At 38.6% G+C, this 17,136-nt stretch overlaps 1 protein-coding gene across 14 annotated transcripts in view; it reads left to right on the top strand.

Annotated features, from left to right (window-relative positions):
* The window catches only part of ZNF385B (zinc finger protein 385B), a 402,524-nt gene extending 386,201 nt beyond the window's left edge, over positions 1-16,323 (top strand). For all 14 annotated transcript variants that reach the window (XM_047722313.1, XM_047722315.1, XM_047722316.1 and 11 more), the window contains 4 exons: positions 11,403-11,648; positions 12,520-12,698; positions 13,266-13,367; positions 14,845-16,323. In XM_047722313.1, coding sequence (XP_047578269.1) covers positions 11,403-11,648; positions 12,520-12,698; positions 13,266-13,367; positions 14,845-15,063 — 746 coding nt within the window. In that variant the 3' untranslated portion in view covers positions 15,064-16,323. The remainder of the gene's footprint in view (positions 1-11,402; positions 11,649-12,519; positions 12,699-13,265; positions 13,368-14,844) is intronic.
* The last annotated feature ends 813 nt before the right edge of the window (positions 16,324-17,136 follow it).

Here is a 17,136-nt window from a genome sequence, read left to right as displayed (position 1 = left end):
GTCAAATAAATAAATAAAATCTTTAAAAAAATAATAAAGTAAGGATATATAGATTCTGATTCAATGAAGAGTCAATTTTATAGACAATTTTCCCTGATTCCAGGATTAGTCTAAAGGCCAAGATATGAAAATCAGTCATAAACATAGTTAATTAGGAATTAGCAAGCTTCACAGTGATCCACCGTGTTTGAAGAGGCAGAGTTTCCGGGCTTTAGCTGGAGGCATGGTACTGCAGCCTCAGATGGGAAGGGCCCCACCAGCCACAGCTGACCCAGTGTGTAATATTTGAGTGCTCTGAGAATTTTTAAAACTAACTTTAGTTTCTGTGTCTTTTCTTGGCTACTTGTGTCTCTGGGCTTGTAATTGATATGACAGACAGTACTCTGTTTTGTTTTCCACGTCTGCAAAATGGCATAAGCCATATAGGGAATGCTTTCTGTTTCCAAAGGTTGTTTAGCTGTTCACCCTCCAAGTGAGGCATTGAGATCAGACATTTTCCAACAAAGAAGTCCTGTGACTAATAAAGCAAGTCAACCAACTTAGTAGGTGTTGTGAGATAAACCAGTCTGCACTATGCTGGGTAATGCTTGGGGACATCTGGAGTTAGATCAAATCTAAATGAGGAAATCTACTTGGAAGTAGCTAAATGGTGCTAGAAGACTCCAAGTGTACTGGGTCAGTCTCAGGCCATGTGGCATAAAGGTTAGGGGCCTTAGGGATCTGAGTAGGCCATGAGTGCTATCATCACTAAGATACAAAGCCTGCAAAATGTCACCTTCAGTAATGGACATCTATTACCTAAAAGGGTGGAGAAAATGAAATAATGGCATAATCATAGTACTTGGAATTTCTTAAAGAATATTATTGCATAAATATATCAATCATGTAACTGTTGACAATTCAGATGAATATATTGAGACGTTATTTGTTAATGACTGCTTACAACATTGCTAAAATGGGTTGTTCAGCTACAAACATAAGACCCACAGTGTTGCTATGACTGAAACCTTGCCATGAGAACAGGATATCCATTTACTTGCAAAGAGGATGGGCTATACTTTGATTCTCTTTTGTTTTCACAGGTGCTTTAGATTTTTCTGGCATAGGTACAGGCTTGTTGTTTCTGTGTAAGCTTATGTAGGATTCCTAATAAAGAAGATAGTAAAATCTATAGATTTGTTCATTTTATCAAATCAAAATATTGGACCTGACACAATGTACCTGTTGTTATGATTCTGCCCTTGTACATGTCAAGGAGACCCATTCTTAAGAGAATTATTTCAACCTCAAATGACATTAAATATTGATTGCTTATATATATCTCCAACAATGATACAAGTATTTTATGTAATTAACAGCAGAAATGTCTGTTCTCTCTATATTTACTTCACTTCATGATTTAGCCATTAACAGTGAATTTCTGGTATTTTTACTTGTGAGGCTAAAAGGCATTGCATTGAATTGAACATTCCTTATTTCAACATACTAATTGCCCACCTATAGCTTTCTGTACATTGGGCACAAAGATGAATTAGGACATTGTTGCAGGACTCAAGAATCTCTCTATCTTGGTAATAACTGTAACTGTGGAAAAATTATAGTTAATGCAAGATCAAAATATAATTATATGAAGAGGATTATGAGAGCATAGGCAAGGAAAGGATGGAGGATGTGAGCTTAGGGTCTAGAAGTTGCAAGATCTAGAAAGAAGTTTAATGGCAATCCACAGAGGATGAGGGCCTGAAATAAGGCAGTGGCACATAATAGATGCTAAAGAAATGCCTGCTGGATAAAGAGTGAATAAGGCTGATAGAAGAAATATTTAGAAGATAGTATCAATAAACTTAGGTCATTCACTAAACATAGAGGGTAAGAGAAGGAAGAATTTAAGAGTCATTGCTGACAGTTCTGATGTATAACTAGTAATGTCATTGAATGATAAGGGGACTACTTGGTATGGCCCCTCGGTGGAGATTATTCATTTAGTATCAGGCAGGTTGAGTTTGAAATACCCATGGAGATGTCCCACAGACTCTTAGGGGAAAAGGATCTTGAACTTCCTATGAGGAAGGTAGAAATTTCACCTACAGATTTAGGAATCTACAATGTGGTAGAAGTTATTAGAGTGAATTAGATCATCTGACATCCGAAAGATGGTAAGGGCACCATCTTGAGGAATGCCAACACTAGGCAAAAGAATAGGAGCTGATGAAGGGAACTGTGGTAGACGTTGAAGGAGAACCAGGCAAGGCCAGTGTCTGTGGACATCTAGAGGGAAAAGCACTTCAAGAAGGAATTTGGGGCCAATACAAGAGAAGACTGAAGAGAGACCATTGGTTTTTCAGGTGGGTAAGGGTAAACAGCAAGAAAGGAAGTAGAAGACCCACTTCACATGGCCACTTCAAGTTCTGCATCAAAGGGAAGACAGGTGGAAGACTCCAGGAATGAACCAAGTCAGGGGATGACTTTTGGAACATGGAACTTTCAGCATTTTGTAAACAGAAACTAGTAGAAAAAAAAATAGCCAGAACTATAGGAAATAGAGAAAAAGTGTAAAAGATAGACAGATGGAAGCATACACCTTTTCCTCAGAGATGTAAAGAAAATAGGGGCAAATGGAAGAAAAGGTAACATCAGGGACAAACTCATCCAGCTTCCTCATTTCTGTAAGAAACAACACACCAGATGTTTGCTAATGAGGGGCTGGTGATATTGGTAGGGAACTTAAGAAGAAGGACAAATTTTCCATGGGGAGGCTGACTGACTGTGTTTATTCCCCTTATAGAATCACTCTTTTCCTTTTTGTTTGTCTTATTTATTGACCCGTTCTTCAGCTATATAAGTTTTCACTATATATGTTTCTAATTTAAGCAAATCTAATCTGTAAGATTATAAAATTTTAAAATAAGGATAGGTGGTTATTGCATTGCCAAGAGAGCCATGCTTTCAAAAAAATCTTTAAAAAGGGGGAAAGAGGGAAACAAACCATAAGAGACTATTAACAATAGAAAACAAACTGAGGGTTGCTACAGGGAGGTGGCTGGGGATGAACTAGATGGGTGATGGGGATTAAGGAGGGCACTTGTGATGAGCACTGGGTGTTGTTTGTAAGTGATGAATCACTGATTTCTACTCCAGAAACCAATATTGCACTGTATGTTAATTAAGTAAAATTTAAATTTGAAAAAAAAACACCCTTTTAAATAGTGCATTCAAATTATTACCAAGTTTTCCAAGATCTTTTTGCACATACCTTTCAGGAAAACATTTAATAAATAAAAGGGGGGAACTGACTGTTTTTTCTGATCATTATCTGCAATGTTGGTCTTTTCTTCCTGCTCCTTTAGACAGGTGCAGACCTGTTATACGAGAAATGAATGCCCCTTTCTTTGTGCGTCTACCAACATAGTGATGCTCTAGCATCTGTACACCTCTCATTACATTTTGTTTTGCAAAGAACACCAAGGTACCAAATTGGCTTATTCATCTTGCAGATTGTGTGCTGCTGCCTTCCCCCCCGCCCCACACACAAATCCATTAACTGTCTGAATGCAATTCCACTTTAAACTTTAAAAATATCTGTCATCAGTTGGTGGTTTCCATCACTTTTACTGTGTCAAATGTGTAGATAAGGAAGGGACAAATGAAGCCAATGGTGAAGAAGTCTTCCACAGCACACCAGTCAACAAGCATACAGGTTTGCAGTGTTTCAGGGGCTTGGGGTTTTTTGGTTTTTTGTTTTGTTTTGTTTTTGTGTTTGTTTTTGTTTTTTTGGTCTGACACAGAGCACCACAGGCTTTTTAGCTTCACTTCTCACAAGCGTGCACAACTCGTAAGGAAGCACACACTGTGACTGACACCCATTAATTTCTCATTATTCAGAAAGTGGGAAGATAAAACAGGAAAATGATTTCAGAATTCCTTATGAAAGTGAGCTAACTTGATTTAATAAGTGGTAAGCAGTAATGCGGACATTGCTTTGTTTTTTTGGAACAATAATGAGATGTTGGACAAGGTGCTTGTCAATGCAAGAAAGAATATGACCAGCAGTCTTTTCACTGCATGCCTCTGTTGCTAATTCTTTTTAGTGAAATATTAAGTATAAAAAGGAAAATGTAATTGTACAAAGAAGTGACCAGCAGTATATTTCAGTGACCTCAGAAAGCACAAAGAACAATTCTGTTAAAGTTGTGGCCTTGGTTTCCTGAGCACTTTTCTCAGGCTAAAAAACAACAACAACACAAGATTTGACCAAGCATTTCACAAAAGAAGGCGTATATTTGGCCAATAAAAATAGGCAAAGGTGTTTAATACCATCAGTCAGTAGAGAAATACAAATGAAAACCTCACTGAGACACCGCCACACCTCCACCTGAACGGCTAAAACCAAAAGAACCGACAGTACTGATACCATGTGCTAGGGAGGGTGTACAACAGCTGGAATTCTCACACATTGCTGGCAGGAATATAAATCACAACCATTTTGGAAAACTGTCTTTAGAATCTACTAAGGCTCAATAGAGATAGATGGTAGATAGATAGGAGAGAGATGGCTAATGGCCCAGCAATTCCACTCCCATGTATATACATTGAACAAAAATGAGTATCTATGTCTACCAGAAACACATATAAATGGGCTTATGGTAGCATTATTCAAAATAGCCCCAAACTGAAAACATTCCAAATGATTATCAATAGCAAAAGAGATTACTGGTGGCATAGTCATACAACGGAATACTCTTCAGCTCTTAGAAACAAAGTTCTATGTACAGCAACGTGGATGAATCTCATAGACACGTTGAGTGAAAGAAGCCATACACTTGGCTTCTGTGGAGTTCAAAAATAAGCAAAACTGATCTAAGTTGATAGAGATGAGAATGGTGGTTACCTTAGAGGGAGAGGGAGTATCAGCTGATTGGAGGTTCAGGGGAGCCCTCTAGAAAGGTGGGAAACATCTACAGCTTTATATCTTATGTATCAGTATCTTGCATCCTGTATTTCCTACAGGTCTTATATCTTCTGTTCAACAAATGTATGCATATGTATAAATTCATTAAACTTTATGTACTTTACAGTTTATAAGTTATACCTCAGTAAAAAAAGAAATTAAATGGTACAGATAGTAACAGTAACAACCACATTAGTTTATGTGAAAAATAAATGAGATAATGAATAGAAGTTCTTAATGCAGTGCTTGGTCTATAGTGAGTATTCAATTCATATCAGCCATTGACTTGGGATTATAATTGTTACTTCTGTCACTGTAAGATATAACTTCCTGGAGCGATCATTAGGCCAATTTGTTGCTTTACATAAAAGCATACTTCCCTAAATAGTATTGAGGCTCAGAATTCAGCTTCTAAGAACCATGCTCCAAACAACATTACTAGTTGTGTATAAGAGAAAGCCTGTTATTATGGTAAAGTTTACTTCTTACTATGGCTAAAATTTTTTTAACTGTCAAAAATGCATTTAATTCAAAAGTTTGCTCCCTTTCAGAACTAAGAATTTTTTTAAAAAAATCACTTTGAAACACAAATCATCATTAATCCTATGAAAAGATATTCAACCCTTTTGATATAAAAATGCAAATCAAATTAATAATGAGCTATTATATTTCATCTGTCAGATTGGCAAAAGCAATGGATACTTCGGCTGATAAAGACACAGAGAAGCTGGCACACTCTACGGACAGAGAGCTTTGAGAGTATTGTGTAGCCATTCTGGGGCACAATTTGGCAATGTGCATCACAAGTTCAAAAACATACATGCCCTTTGTGCCAGTAATTCCCCTTCAGAGTTTAGGTCCTGAGGAAATTATTAGGCAAGTATACAGAGATGTCTATATACAATGCTATTTATAAAACCAGTTTACTGAATTTATGAATTCAATGGAGTAAACATGATTGCCTGTTTCCTCTGTTGACTATCCCTTTTTCATTCGTCAAAGACATCAGATATCAGAAAGTCTGGTCTTACTGAAACTTAAAGCTCTTACCCAACTGAACACTTCCTTCTTCCTGTCTCAGCTTGGGCCATGGGAAGGGGCATTGTCTGCTCTTCCCTTTTTCCCCATCCTGTAATTTCTAGTGCTTCCCCCTCCAATTGTTACAGATAGGAGTAGGAACTAAAGAAGAAAGGACAAATGTTTTTGTACTTAATGACAGTCATTGATGCCCTCTGCATGGTAGGTGTCCAGACGCTTCCTCTCTCTGGAGGACCATGTGTAAGGTCTTCATGTGGTTCTTCCAATCCTTCTGTAGGTCCCGCCACCAGAGAAGTCCACTCCTCTGCCTCTTGCTGCCAGGGTCCTGATGCTCAGCCTTCTTGTCAGTTATCAGTAACAGGGATTAAGCCTGACTGCCTTTCAAGATGTCCTATTGACCCAAAGAAAACTCATTCAACCTTGATATGCCAAAGTGAGATTATAGGTCCCTCAACTTCTGACCATTTTTGGTCCAGCTCATCTGTCCCCAACCTTCCTTTTCCCTACTTCACCTGGTATGAGGGGCAGATGACTAACATCCGAAGTTGCCAGACTGAAAAATGAAATGCCAGTGTCCTTTCTTACATGTACTTCTGGTTTTACTACTTTGGCTAGATTGAGGAGCATCCAATCAGGACAGAAGCTCATGATGTCAGTGAGTCCTCTGATCCTTAGATAATCTAGGAAGTGCATGATAGGATGTTGGTAACAGAATAAGTTCTAGTACCTCATAGAAATGCTACACGTTTGTGTCTGGGGGTTTCCTTGGGGACTTATTCTAAGATGCTGAGATGCTTGATGCCAATTGCTTTCTGTTTGGGCTTGTGTCCTTCATTCTGAGGCAACCAAACTGCCATTTGGTATCTTTTTAACATGGTAAAAGTGCAAACCAGAAATAACCCAAATATCAAAGAATATTAGTTGAATAAATTATAGTACACCCATATAAGTAAATATCATTTGTTATAAATCGTGATCGAACTCTGCATTTACTGACCTAAAAAGATATTATTGATTTATTGCTAATTGAAAAATGTTAGTGTCCTCATGTTTCCATCTATTCACATATATCTATTCACCTGTCTCTGTCTAGTCACATATATTATTAAGTAGTGTGAAGTAACAGTTATCATAATAATCTAGGTCAAAGGTTGGCAAAGTAGTACCTGTGGGCTAAACATAAATAGGCAGCCTGCTGCCTATTTTTGTAAATAAAGTTTTATTAGATCACAGCCATGTTGGTCGCTGCTTTCCTGCTATAATGGCAAAGCTTAATAGTTACAACAGAAACAGTATGACCTACAAAGCTTAATATATTTTTACCATCTGGTGCTTTACAGGAAAAGCTTATTTTAGGTGATGGAATCATGGGTGATTTTTTTTTAAAATGTTTGTCTGACTTTATTTTCTACACTGAACACAAATTTATTATATAACATATGTATCTGTTATTAAACCATTGAAACCCGATTAGAAAAAGCTTAGTAACATTAAACTGAAGAGTAAACCTTGTAAGTGGAATCATAAAAACTGGTTATAGCTTCCAAAGTTCTACTTCAAAATATAAGATCTATAATGTAGTTCTAGTATTTCTTTGATTGTTTTTTAAATTAAGACATATAGATGGACATCAGTCTTCTAGTTACCAACAGGATTAGTTTCTGAAAGCTGCTTCCAGAACCCCTGGCATGTTCTCTTCATCTTCTGTGTTGGCTTATTAGTCCTCTGAAACTGTGTTTGAGGAATATAGTGCTAAGTTTGATGAACAGGTGGGTTAAACTAGGTAAAGTTTTGTCGTAAAAAATAGCTGTGACAAATAAGTTTTGAAGACTGATTTCCTTCACCTGGTTTACTGATTAGATATGAAAACAGTTCCAAAATGGGAGGTTTTCAAAATGCTTAGAACTTTGGAAAATAAGTAAATCAATGTGGAACCTTCCAGGACAGCTACTTTGAAGAATTAAATTCGCTTGGAGGCATAAATTACAGATATTTGTTTTAAAGGGCAATTCTGATATAGCTAAACAAATTTTGCTTCAAAGTCTTGTAAGATAAAACCTGAAGGCATTTGAGTAATCAGAAAATAATGAAGGCAGTCAGAATACCTGCTAATTAACACTAGGTGGGGGAATACTTGAAAATGGAATTCACATGAACCAGAAGTTCCAGATGACATGTATCTTTATTAAAAGAAACAGAAGTAAACAGTACATTCATTAAACTTTCAAATACACAAAATAAGGAGGCTTTTAAAAAATGCCAAAAGAAACAAAAATAACAGGATGGATTTTGATAACAATATAAAACAATTAAAATGAGAAAAAATTTGGCTTTGAAGCTTATAAATTTGTACATCTGGAAAGAATTCCAAAATTCAAATACATTATTGCATTGGCGATTTTAGAATCTGCTTTATTGACTACCTGGTATCAATCCAATGGCAGAATTCCCCGAATATGATGGAACCATTTACCATTTTCAAGGTCAAAATTTATCCCTGTATTCACAGAGATTATGACTCTGGCCTATCTAGAGGATAAAAAGTAAAACATAATTTATGTAAACATACCATATCTCTTAATATTTTTAAAGGAAAATGGCTTCCCTTGTTATCCATCTTACGAGTTTTAAGATATTGTCCACCTTCTGATTCAACTCACCTTTATAATAATATCTCTCATTACACCTGTTGCCATCACCTATGCTGAGTTAGCAGGTATTCATCAAGCAACCCCCAAGCTTTCTAACACCTAAGCATTTCCTCATGTTTCCACCTCCAACCGTTCCCTTCTTACTCCTCACCTCCTCCTATGCTTCTCTAAATCTGACCTTCAAAACCTGGCCAAAATATAACTTTGCTTATGAAGAATGTCTGTTTTTTTCTAACCAGAATTATTTCCTCCTCCGTGCTCCCATGCCATTTACCAGTTTCTGTCATAAATTAGAGATCTCTGAGTGACTCTCTCATTTTCTTTACTTCTATTTTCTTAGTCTATACCTACTTTATTCACTATTCTCTTACGTGTCTAGCACGTTGTCAGCAACTAGCATCTTGTTAATATGCATTTGTTAATGAATAAATGACCTCTTTTGAAAAGGAGATATGGAAAGGAAAGTTTAATTTTTCTTAAAGAAACAGGAATAGAGAGAAAAAGAATTCTGTCCATCTTCTCTGAATCAGATGATTATTGAATAGGCTAAATATTTTCATTTAAGGCAGATGTGCTTTAAAACTAAAGAAAGCAACAGCTTTACCACATCTGCAGTGACTACTGTATGCCTTTTATAATGTTAATGCCATATGAAGTCCACCCTTTGTACAGGAAGATGAATATATTACCCAGTGAACAGTTAGAGAAAACATCATGCTCATTTATGCCACCTACTAATCTGCGGGACATTATTCAATTTTGAGGAGCCTGAGTTTTCTCTTCTTTAAGGTGGGAATAATTATTTTCAATCTTACCTATTTCACAAGTTTGTTTTGAGAGATAATAAGATAATGTAAGTGATTGCACTTTGTAAATTGTAACATTCTATATAAATATAAGAGGATATGAGGGAGATCAATATAAGAGACAATAAAATAAATACAAACAAGAGAGAGAATGAGTAAATGACTAAAACAGGTCAGATTCTTTAGGAGAAATTTATTTGAAACATCTTATGAAACGCCCGAAGCAAAGATTTTGCTATGCAATAACTTGAGTTCCGTCACAAAAAACTAAGTAATTCCATAGGGGCAAATGTTAAGATTACTGAATTATTTCATTGCTCTGTGAGTTCTGTAATACTGTAAAATCATTGTGAAGGATCCTTATAGATGAGAGAGTTCCAAGCCTTAAACAATCTTCAATCTAATTTACTTACTGTTACCATTCAGGAAGACTGATTTTATTTCCTTCTCTCATACTACGAAGGTCAGTTTAGTAAAAGTCTAAGATCTTTTCCATCATACTTCATGGCATCCTGAAGTTTTAATAAACTTGCTGAAAAGGAATATACATTGTGAGACCCAGGGATAAAAAAGGAACCTGAGCATTTACTTATTCCAACACCATCCAGATCTGGAATTCATCTATAGAATCCCTGCTAGTCTTGACCTGGATGTATCCAGTGCAGGAAAAGGAATGGAAGTCAACTGTTGATCCTGAAACCAAACTGGTAGAAATATGATCTCCCATTATTTTTGATGCATATCAAACCTTTGGCTTTGCCCCATCTGCAGAAAAGACACACACTATTGTGTTGCTGTTCCCCTACTCTTTCCCTCTTGGTGATCCAGGCCCATGGTACACAGATCTAAATTAGCTAGGACAATTAACAAATACGTTTTCAGTTTTAATTTCCTTCCCCTCTTAATAAGAGTTTATCAACACATCAATGGACATTTTCTGCGAGCACCAGCTCTACTCAACTTAAATGTGTGATGGATTAAGCTGTTGCCTAAGAAGTTCCAGTTTCTTTCCCAAAGGACCACTGAACAGAACCTGTCTTGAATAGCAAATGGACCCTGAAGAGTGAAATTCTGTTAAAGTCACTCTGAGCCTTCTTATAGCTTGCAACATGGGCCTTGAGAATTAGAAGCATTTAGAAGCTACATGATCAAAATGCCAAGATGTCTATAAATGATTTGGCTAATCCTCATATGTGCTTATGGTTAATGTCATTACTTAAAACTTAAAATTTTAGGGGTACCTGGCTGGTTCAACTGGTAGAACATGTGACTCTTGATCTCTGGGTTCTGAGTTTGAGACCCATGTTGGGGGTAGAGTTTATCAAAAAACAAAACAAAATTAAAAAACACCTTAGAATTTAAACTGGCGGGCGTAAATATAATGAATGAAGTCTTTGCATCTTGTATTTTAAATACATTGCTTTGCCATTCAAAGAGCAGCAAAAGCTTAACTAACCATAACCAAAATCATGTTTCTTCCCTCACCTCTATCCCAAAACCCCAAAGTTAAAATGCTAACTTAGTATAAAAATTGAATTTTAACTTTATATTCATGTCATAATGAAAGCATGAATAGTCAAATGAAACTACCATTGATGAATGACTTATTTCACATTACCAACATATCATGTACTCGTATTGGAAAGAAGTTAGTTTTCCTCTACATTAAAAACTTCCCTGGAGCATAATTTACAACTCAAGGATCTCAGAAAATTACCTGCTACCAGTGGGAGGAAAAAAAGTCATTTTTCATAAGTCCTCATAATCTTGGGGTGAGGTGATATTGGAAACTGATGGCATGGAGTTCTTTTTCAATCAAGTTCAATGAACTAAAATCTGTGCTGGAGATTAAAACTATATGCGGAAATCCATTTTCTATCGTTAATTCCTCTATGTCAATTTTCCATGTGTCGATACAATATATGAAGCTTCAATATGATCTCTCTGCATCTCTCTTAGAAGACAAAGGGAAGCTAAAAGTCAACAGTTGCAGTCAGCCATCAGGCTCCGAAGGGGGCTCCTATCTCCTCAAATCTGGCACAGCACCCTTGCCACCTGGAGCAGCCAATTCTCCCTCGAAGAGCACAAATGGAGCTCCTGGTACTGTTTCTGAATCAGAAGAAGAAAAAGCCAAAAAACTACTGTATTGTTCACTATGCAAAGTGGCCGTGAACTCCCTGTCACAGCTAGAGGCACACAACACAGGTTAGCAGCTATCACTTGAATTTAAATAGTGTTTATAACAAAACCCAACTTTTCCCAGCAGAATACCGTATCTTTTGTTGTTCAAACGTTAGGTTTGTTCATTGTCTTCTCTGCTTTTTTGATTCAAAGGAGTGATTTTAAGAAAAGTATGATATAATAATTTTGGAAGCAGCAAGGCAAAAGTTTAAAGCAAATTGGAGATAAAACTTGCTCTGTTCTTGATTTTCTCAAAAGCATCTAATATTTCCCAAAACTCATTACGGTGAAGTGACAGAGATGAAGACAAATATCCATGCGCAATATTCACTGCAACACACTTAGAAGAAAAGGGAAACAATTTAAAAGTCCCTCAGTAGGGTAATGTTGAATACACTATAGTAATCCAAGAGAGAGAATATATTACTCAGTCATTAAAGTGTAATTATTTAAAAAAGTATATGATTTGCTGTGAAATTTTCAGCATATATAACTAGTATGCTCCCAATTTTGAAAATATGTATATTTTTAGTATATAGACAAAATAAAACCTGAAAAAAAATAAAATGATAACCATGGTTATCTCTGAGTGGTGAAAATACAGGATAATCTTTATTGTGTTTTTATGCTTCTCTATATTTTACATATTTTCTTCATAATATACTCGTTTACCCCCTTTTTACACAAAAATGTGTTGAATAATCAGCCTGATTGTTTATAATAAATAAAAAGTGTTTATAATCAGCATTAAAATGATTTTTTTTAAAGCAATGAGAAATTTTTTAAAGCAATGAGAAGATAAACTTCTCAAGGATAAGAAAACACAGAGCTATACATATATTCTATTCGGTTCTTAAATAGCTATTTACTTATTATATGTCTCTTGCTGCCTTAGGTTCTAAACACAAGACCATGGTTGAAGCTCGTAACGGGGCTGGTCCAATTAAGTCCTATCCTAGACCTGGATCAAGGTTAAAGATGCAGAATGGCAGTAAGGGCTCAGGACTTCAGAACAAGACATTTCATTGTGAGATCTGTGATGTTCATGTTAATTCAGAAATTCAACTCAAGCAGGTAATGTATCTTGAATTAGTATTCACTGTTGTTTGGGTCACCACTGGCTTGTGTATCTAATCTATATAATGGTTCCCACTATGCTCACGGATAAACTTACTAATCTTTCTACGATGTATACAATATATGATGTACAGGTGCTATGGAAGAAAAAGTTAGTACCAAATACTTGTGCATCTTTATTATACGTCAGATCTGGGCTAGGTGAGCACAGCATTCAACCTGGAGTTTGTAGTCAGTCGAGCAGGAACTTCTGGAAGACCAGATGTTCAGCCCGTCTTTCAAAGACCAAAATCTGGTTGGGGAGACAGACTCATCAGTCATGATGGTAAAAACGGGCCAAACAGGGTAAGTACTCCAGAGAAAGGAAAGGAAGAGAAGCATTACAACTGAGTGGGGAGCAGGTCTGAATGCTGAGAGCAAGGTGGTCATAGCCTCACCACCTTGGACCTGTGGACCCAGAACTGGGAATGGAGCAACCCACTACCTCTATTTAGGAGATACATTTTACATGGAATAAAGTAAATCTCACATTTAGATTCAGCTAATGCATCCAACCTTTTTCAGCACATTTCTAGCCGAAGGCATAAGGATCGAGTTGCAGGGAAACCACTGAAGCCGAAATACAGCCCTTACAACAAACTCCAGCGGAGCCCAAGCATTTTAGCAGTAAGTTCACCTCACCTGCTCACCTGTTTTGTGGGTCCACCTTAAGGACTGTGGGTTAGGAGGGCCTGGGGACTAACTGGCCCTGAAATGTTTTGAATTTCAATAGCCCTCATAGAAGTTTAGAAGGAACTGCTTAGTAGTCCCTGCTATAGGTCACCTTGAAGGAAGCTGCTTTAGAGAAGAGAAACTGAACCTCTTTAAGAGTTAATACCTCATTCTTTACCAGGATCTTTTCAAAAGACTACCTTCTTTAACATATAAAAAAAATAAAGGCTCAGGAACAAAGACAGCTAATCCTGAGGAATCCTGGAGTGTGTTGAACCTGGGAAGAGGGCTTGCCTTCCTAAAACAAAACTCTACCCATTTAATACCCTCCCTTCTAGAGACTCTCGCTCTCCTCCCTCCTCCACTCCCCTTTCACCCCACTTCTCCAGAAAGTAAAGTGGGTGTTTGTATTACTGTCTCTTAACCTGTCTAGCAGGCATGTTGATATTCAGCCTGTCCTACCTGCTCTCAATATGTGCTGTTTTCAGTTTCTTTGCAAAAATACCCAGGGGCGCCAGCAATAGATGTCATGTAAATACCCAGATGGATGGATTTCATAATCTCCCTGGGACTTAGCCCAGTGTGGCATTCCATTTGAGGTTGAAGTGGGATTGGCCAGCTGGAGGCGATGCTCCCAGCTTCTGCAAAGCCTCCATCTGATGCTGCAAGCAGGTGTTACCTGCATTAAACAAATCCAATGTGCAAAGCGTCTCCTGATTGCAAAAGAGAGAAATTAGGGATTGATTTCTTACTTCACAGGAAGATTCCACCTTGGGATTCCTTTAAAAGGAGAACGCTTCTAGCACACTTACGATCATTCCCGTCAGAAATTTGAGTTAGCCGCAGTTTTTCAGGGAATACTCTTTAAGTGGCCAGAGAGACAGGAGCACACTGACTTTGTTTTCATGCCGCTTACCAGGGCCCTAAGGTCCCGAACCCCAGTTACCTCACCCGGCGCAGCTCTTCAGAGAGAAGGTGGAGGTCAGGCATCCCCCGCCCCCCGCCGCCTCCCGCCGCCCCCACGCCCAGAAAACCTCTCCCTACGCTGCACTGTGGGTTAGGAGTAGTCAGAATTTTAAATTGAGCTCCATTATCTAAGCAGGAAACCTTCGGGAACGTTTGCTTTTTCTTTGTGAGAAGAAGCGGCACAAAATAGCTTTAGTATCTACTCAGAGAGGCTCCGCCCCCGCCCCCTGCCGCGTCCTAGTCCCCAGGGGCAAAGACCACAGAAAAAGAGTTGAAACGGAAACAAATCGAAGCAAAGGTATGCCACGAGCCTCTGAGAACCAGCTCTGTGAAAATAATTTCTTGACTTCGGAGAGGCACGATCCTTTAAAAGCTGACTTCTGAGCGCGCGTGTCGCGAAAAGATGTCCGCGGTGCTTATTCAAAACCCTCTCCCCACCCCGCCCCCGGTGTTTTCGCTCCGTCAGGCAAAACTTGCATTCCAGAAAGACATGATGAAGCCTTTGGCCCCGGCCTTCCTGTCCTCGCCCCTGGCGGCGGCGGCGGCGGTGTCGTCGGCGCTGTCGCTGCCGCCCCGGCCGTCGACGTCGCTCTTCCAGGCGCCAGCCATCCCCCCCGCGCTGCTGCGGCCCGGCCACGGGCCCATCCGCGCCACGCCCGCCTCCATCCTCTTCGCGCCCTACTGACAGCCGGCGCCCCGGGCCGCCGCCAGAGCAAGGCCCGCGGGGTGCGGTGGCGGGAGCCTTCGGTGTTGCGGCCCCCCACCTGCCCCGGCCACCAAAGGCGGCGCACCACCCCAGCCCCGACTCCAAAGACTAGCAGCTCACTAGGCTCAAGAGTGCTTTTAGGGACCGCTCCTACCGTTAGGGACCCGAGCAGCCCAGGCTTTACCCCCGCCCCTCCCCCATTAGATCTGTGTCTCTGAGATAATTGGTTTTTTGCAAATGTATCGGTCAGAAAACAAAACAAAACAATGTATCTATATACCATTCGCCAACCCCTTTTCCATGGGTGTGATCTGGCTTAGAAACGATAAGGAATATTTTCCTGACAGACTTGAAAACTAGGGTCTTCCTCACACGTCTGTAAATAACTCTGGAATCCAACGGGGCACATTCTAGTGTGGAACAAAACTAGATGACCACAAGTGCTTACTTGTGGATACCATCTTACCAACGGATCACAACGTTTTCTTTTCTGGTGTACTATTGTCGACAGGGATCGTGTACTGTTTTAGACCCAAGTACTGTTGTATCCTGTGTAGTACTAGTTCTGTATCTCCTGTCTGAATTCAACATTTTTAGTTGCTGTGTAAATGTTAGGAAGCAAGGTAGCTTTCAATTTTCTCTTTAAGAGAACAAAAGATAAAGTAATGTATTTTCTTTATTTCACGTTTTATTTGGTGATATTTAAAAGAACTAGAAAGCCATATAACAGAGCTATAATTACTACCTGTTTGCTACTTTTGTTTAACTTATTTTGTAGCTTCCTCACTAGTTTGAGTTGCTAAGCAAATGTATACAACCAGAAAAAAAGAGCTCCCTCGGTTGCACATTTTTGCACCTCTTGTGCATATTCTGCAAGGAGACAATGAATCCATGTATTTCTACATTATTATCTTCTTCATTTTTAACCTGTTTTCATTTGTAATGATGCTACATAATTTTGTGGCTCCCTAATGCAATAATGTACAGAAGATTTAAAAAATTTATAATTGAACAATTTGTCTTTCTGTTCACCGAATATGTTGCAGGTCATGCTCCCATGCCCCCCTTTCTAAACTGGTATCAACAAGACTGGAATGTTTGTGGTATCGGGGGCAAGAGATATCATAAAACAAAATAGAGTAAACTCTTTTAGAGCATCTATATCTGCAATCTGTAAATGGTAAAACGTCTGTGTATTTTTTTAAATGTACCTTTTCAATAAAAGTACAAAAAGCAAAACTCTGTTTGTGTTTTCAAAGTTATTTTCTCCTGAGACACCTTCAATTTGAAATCATCTGATGAACGATTTTCAGTAGGTGCAGAGATTGCTCCTTACATATTTAGCATTTTCAGCTCTTATTTGAAGCATTTTCATTTATCATGTTTATTCATTACTGTTCACAGCATCTGCCTGAGGCAAGACTTTACTGCTCTTTTCCTTCTGAATCCCTCAGAAGTCAGGCCAAGTTGTGAGTGTAGCCCTAAGTCACAGTAGTAACCTGATAAAAATTTGTGACTCTTGATTTTTTTTTTTAATTTGCTGTAAGTCTTCTAAATCCCTAGCCCATCTTTCTTTTGTGTCTGAGGCATTAATGATCTTCTATTCCACTCCTCCCCCTTCACCTTCTCTAGTCAGCCCACCCCTTTTTTCTTCCACTTCATTCTAAGTGTAAAGATCAATACATCACTATTTGTTCTGGTTATCTACTTAATGAACTCCTTCAAAACTTAATGGCTTAAAATAACTACCATCTTATTCTATCATGATTTCAGGGGTCAAGAATTCCAACCAGGCTTGGCTGGGCTATTCTACTGGAGGAGGCATCAATACGAAGTCCCTTGGTAATACTTGGGGAGTGGCGGTGCCTGGAGGCCCAAGATAGCTTCACTCACATGTGTGCCTGAATGGAGATGGTGGCTGGTAGGCCGAACTCTACACATGGCCTGCCCAGCTACATGGTCTTATGCAATGACACAGTCACTCAGGGCTCTCAGAGAGAGAGCATTTCAAGAGGCCTAGGTGGAAGTCAAAAAAACTTCTTATAAAATTGC

The sequence above is a fragment of the Lutra lutra genome, chromosome 3 (assembly GCF_902655055.1).
Source record: "Lutra lutra chromosome 3, mLutLut1.2, whole genome shotgun sequence".
In the NCBI taxonomy this organism is placed as follows: domain Eukaryota; kingdom Metazoa; phylum Chordata; class Mammalia; order Carnivora; family Mustelidae; genus Lutra; species Lutra lutra.
The sequence above is the reverse complement of the archived record's forward strand: the minus strand, read 5'-3'. Positions and strand labels throughout refer to the sequence as shown.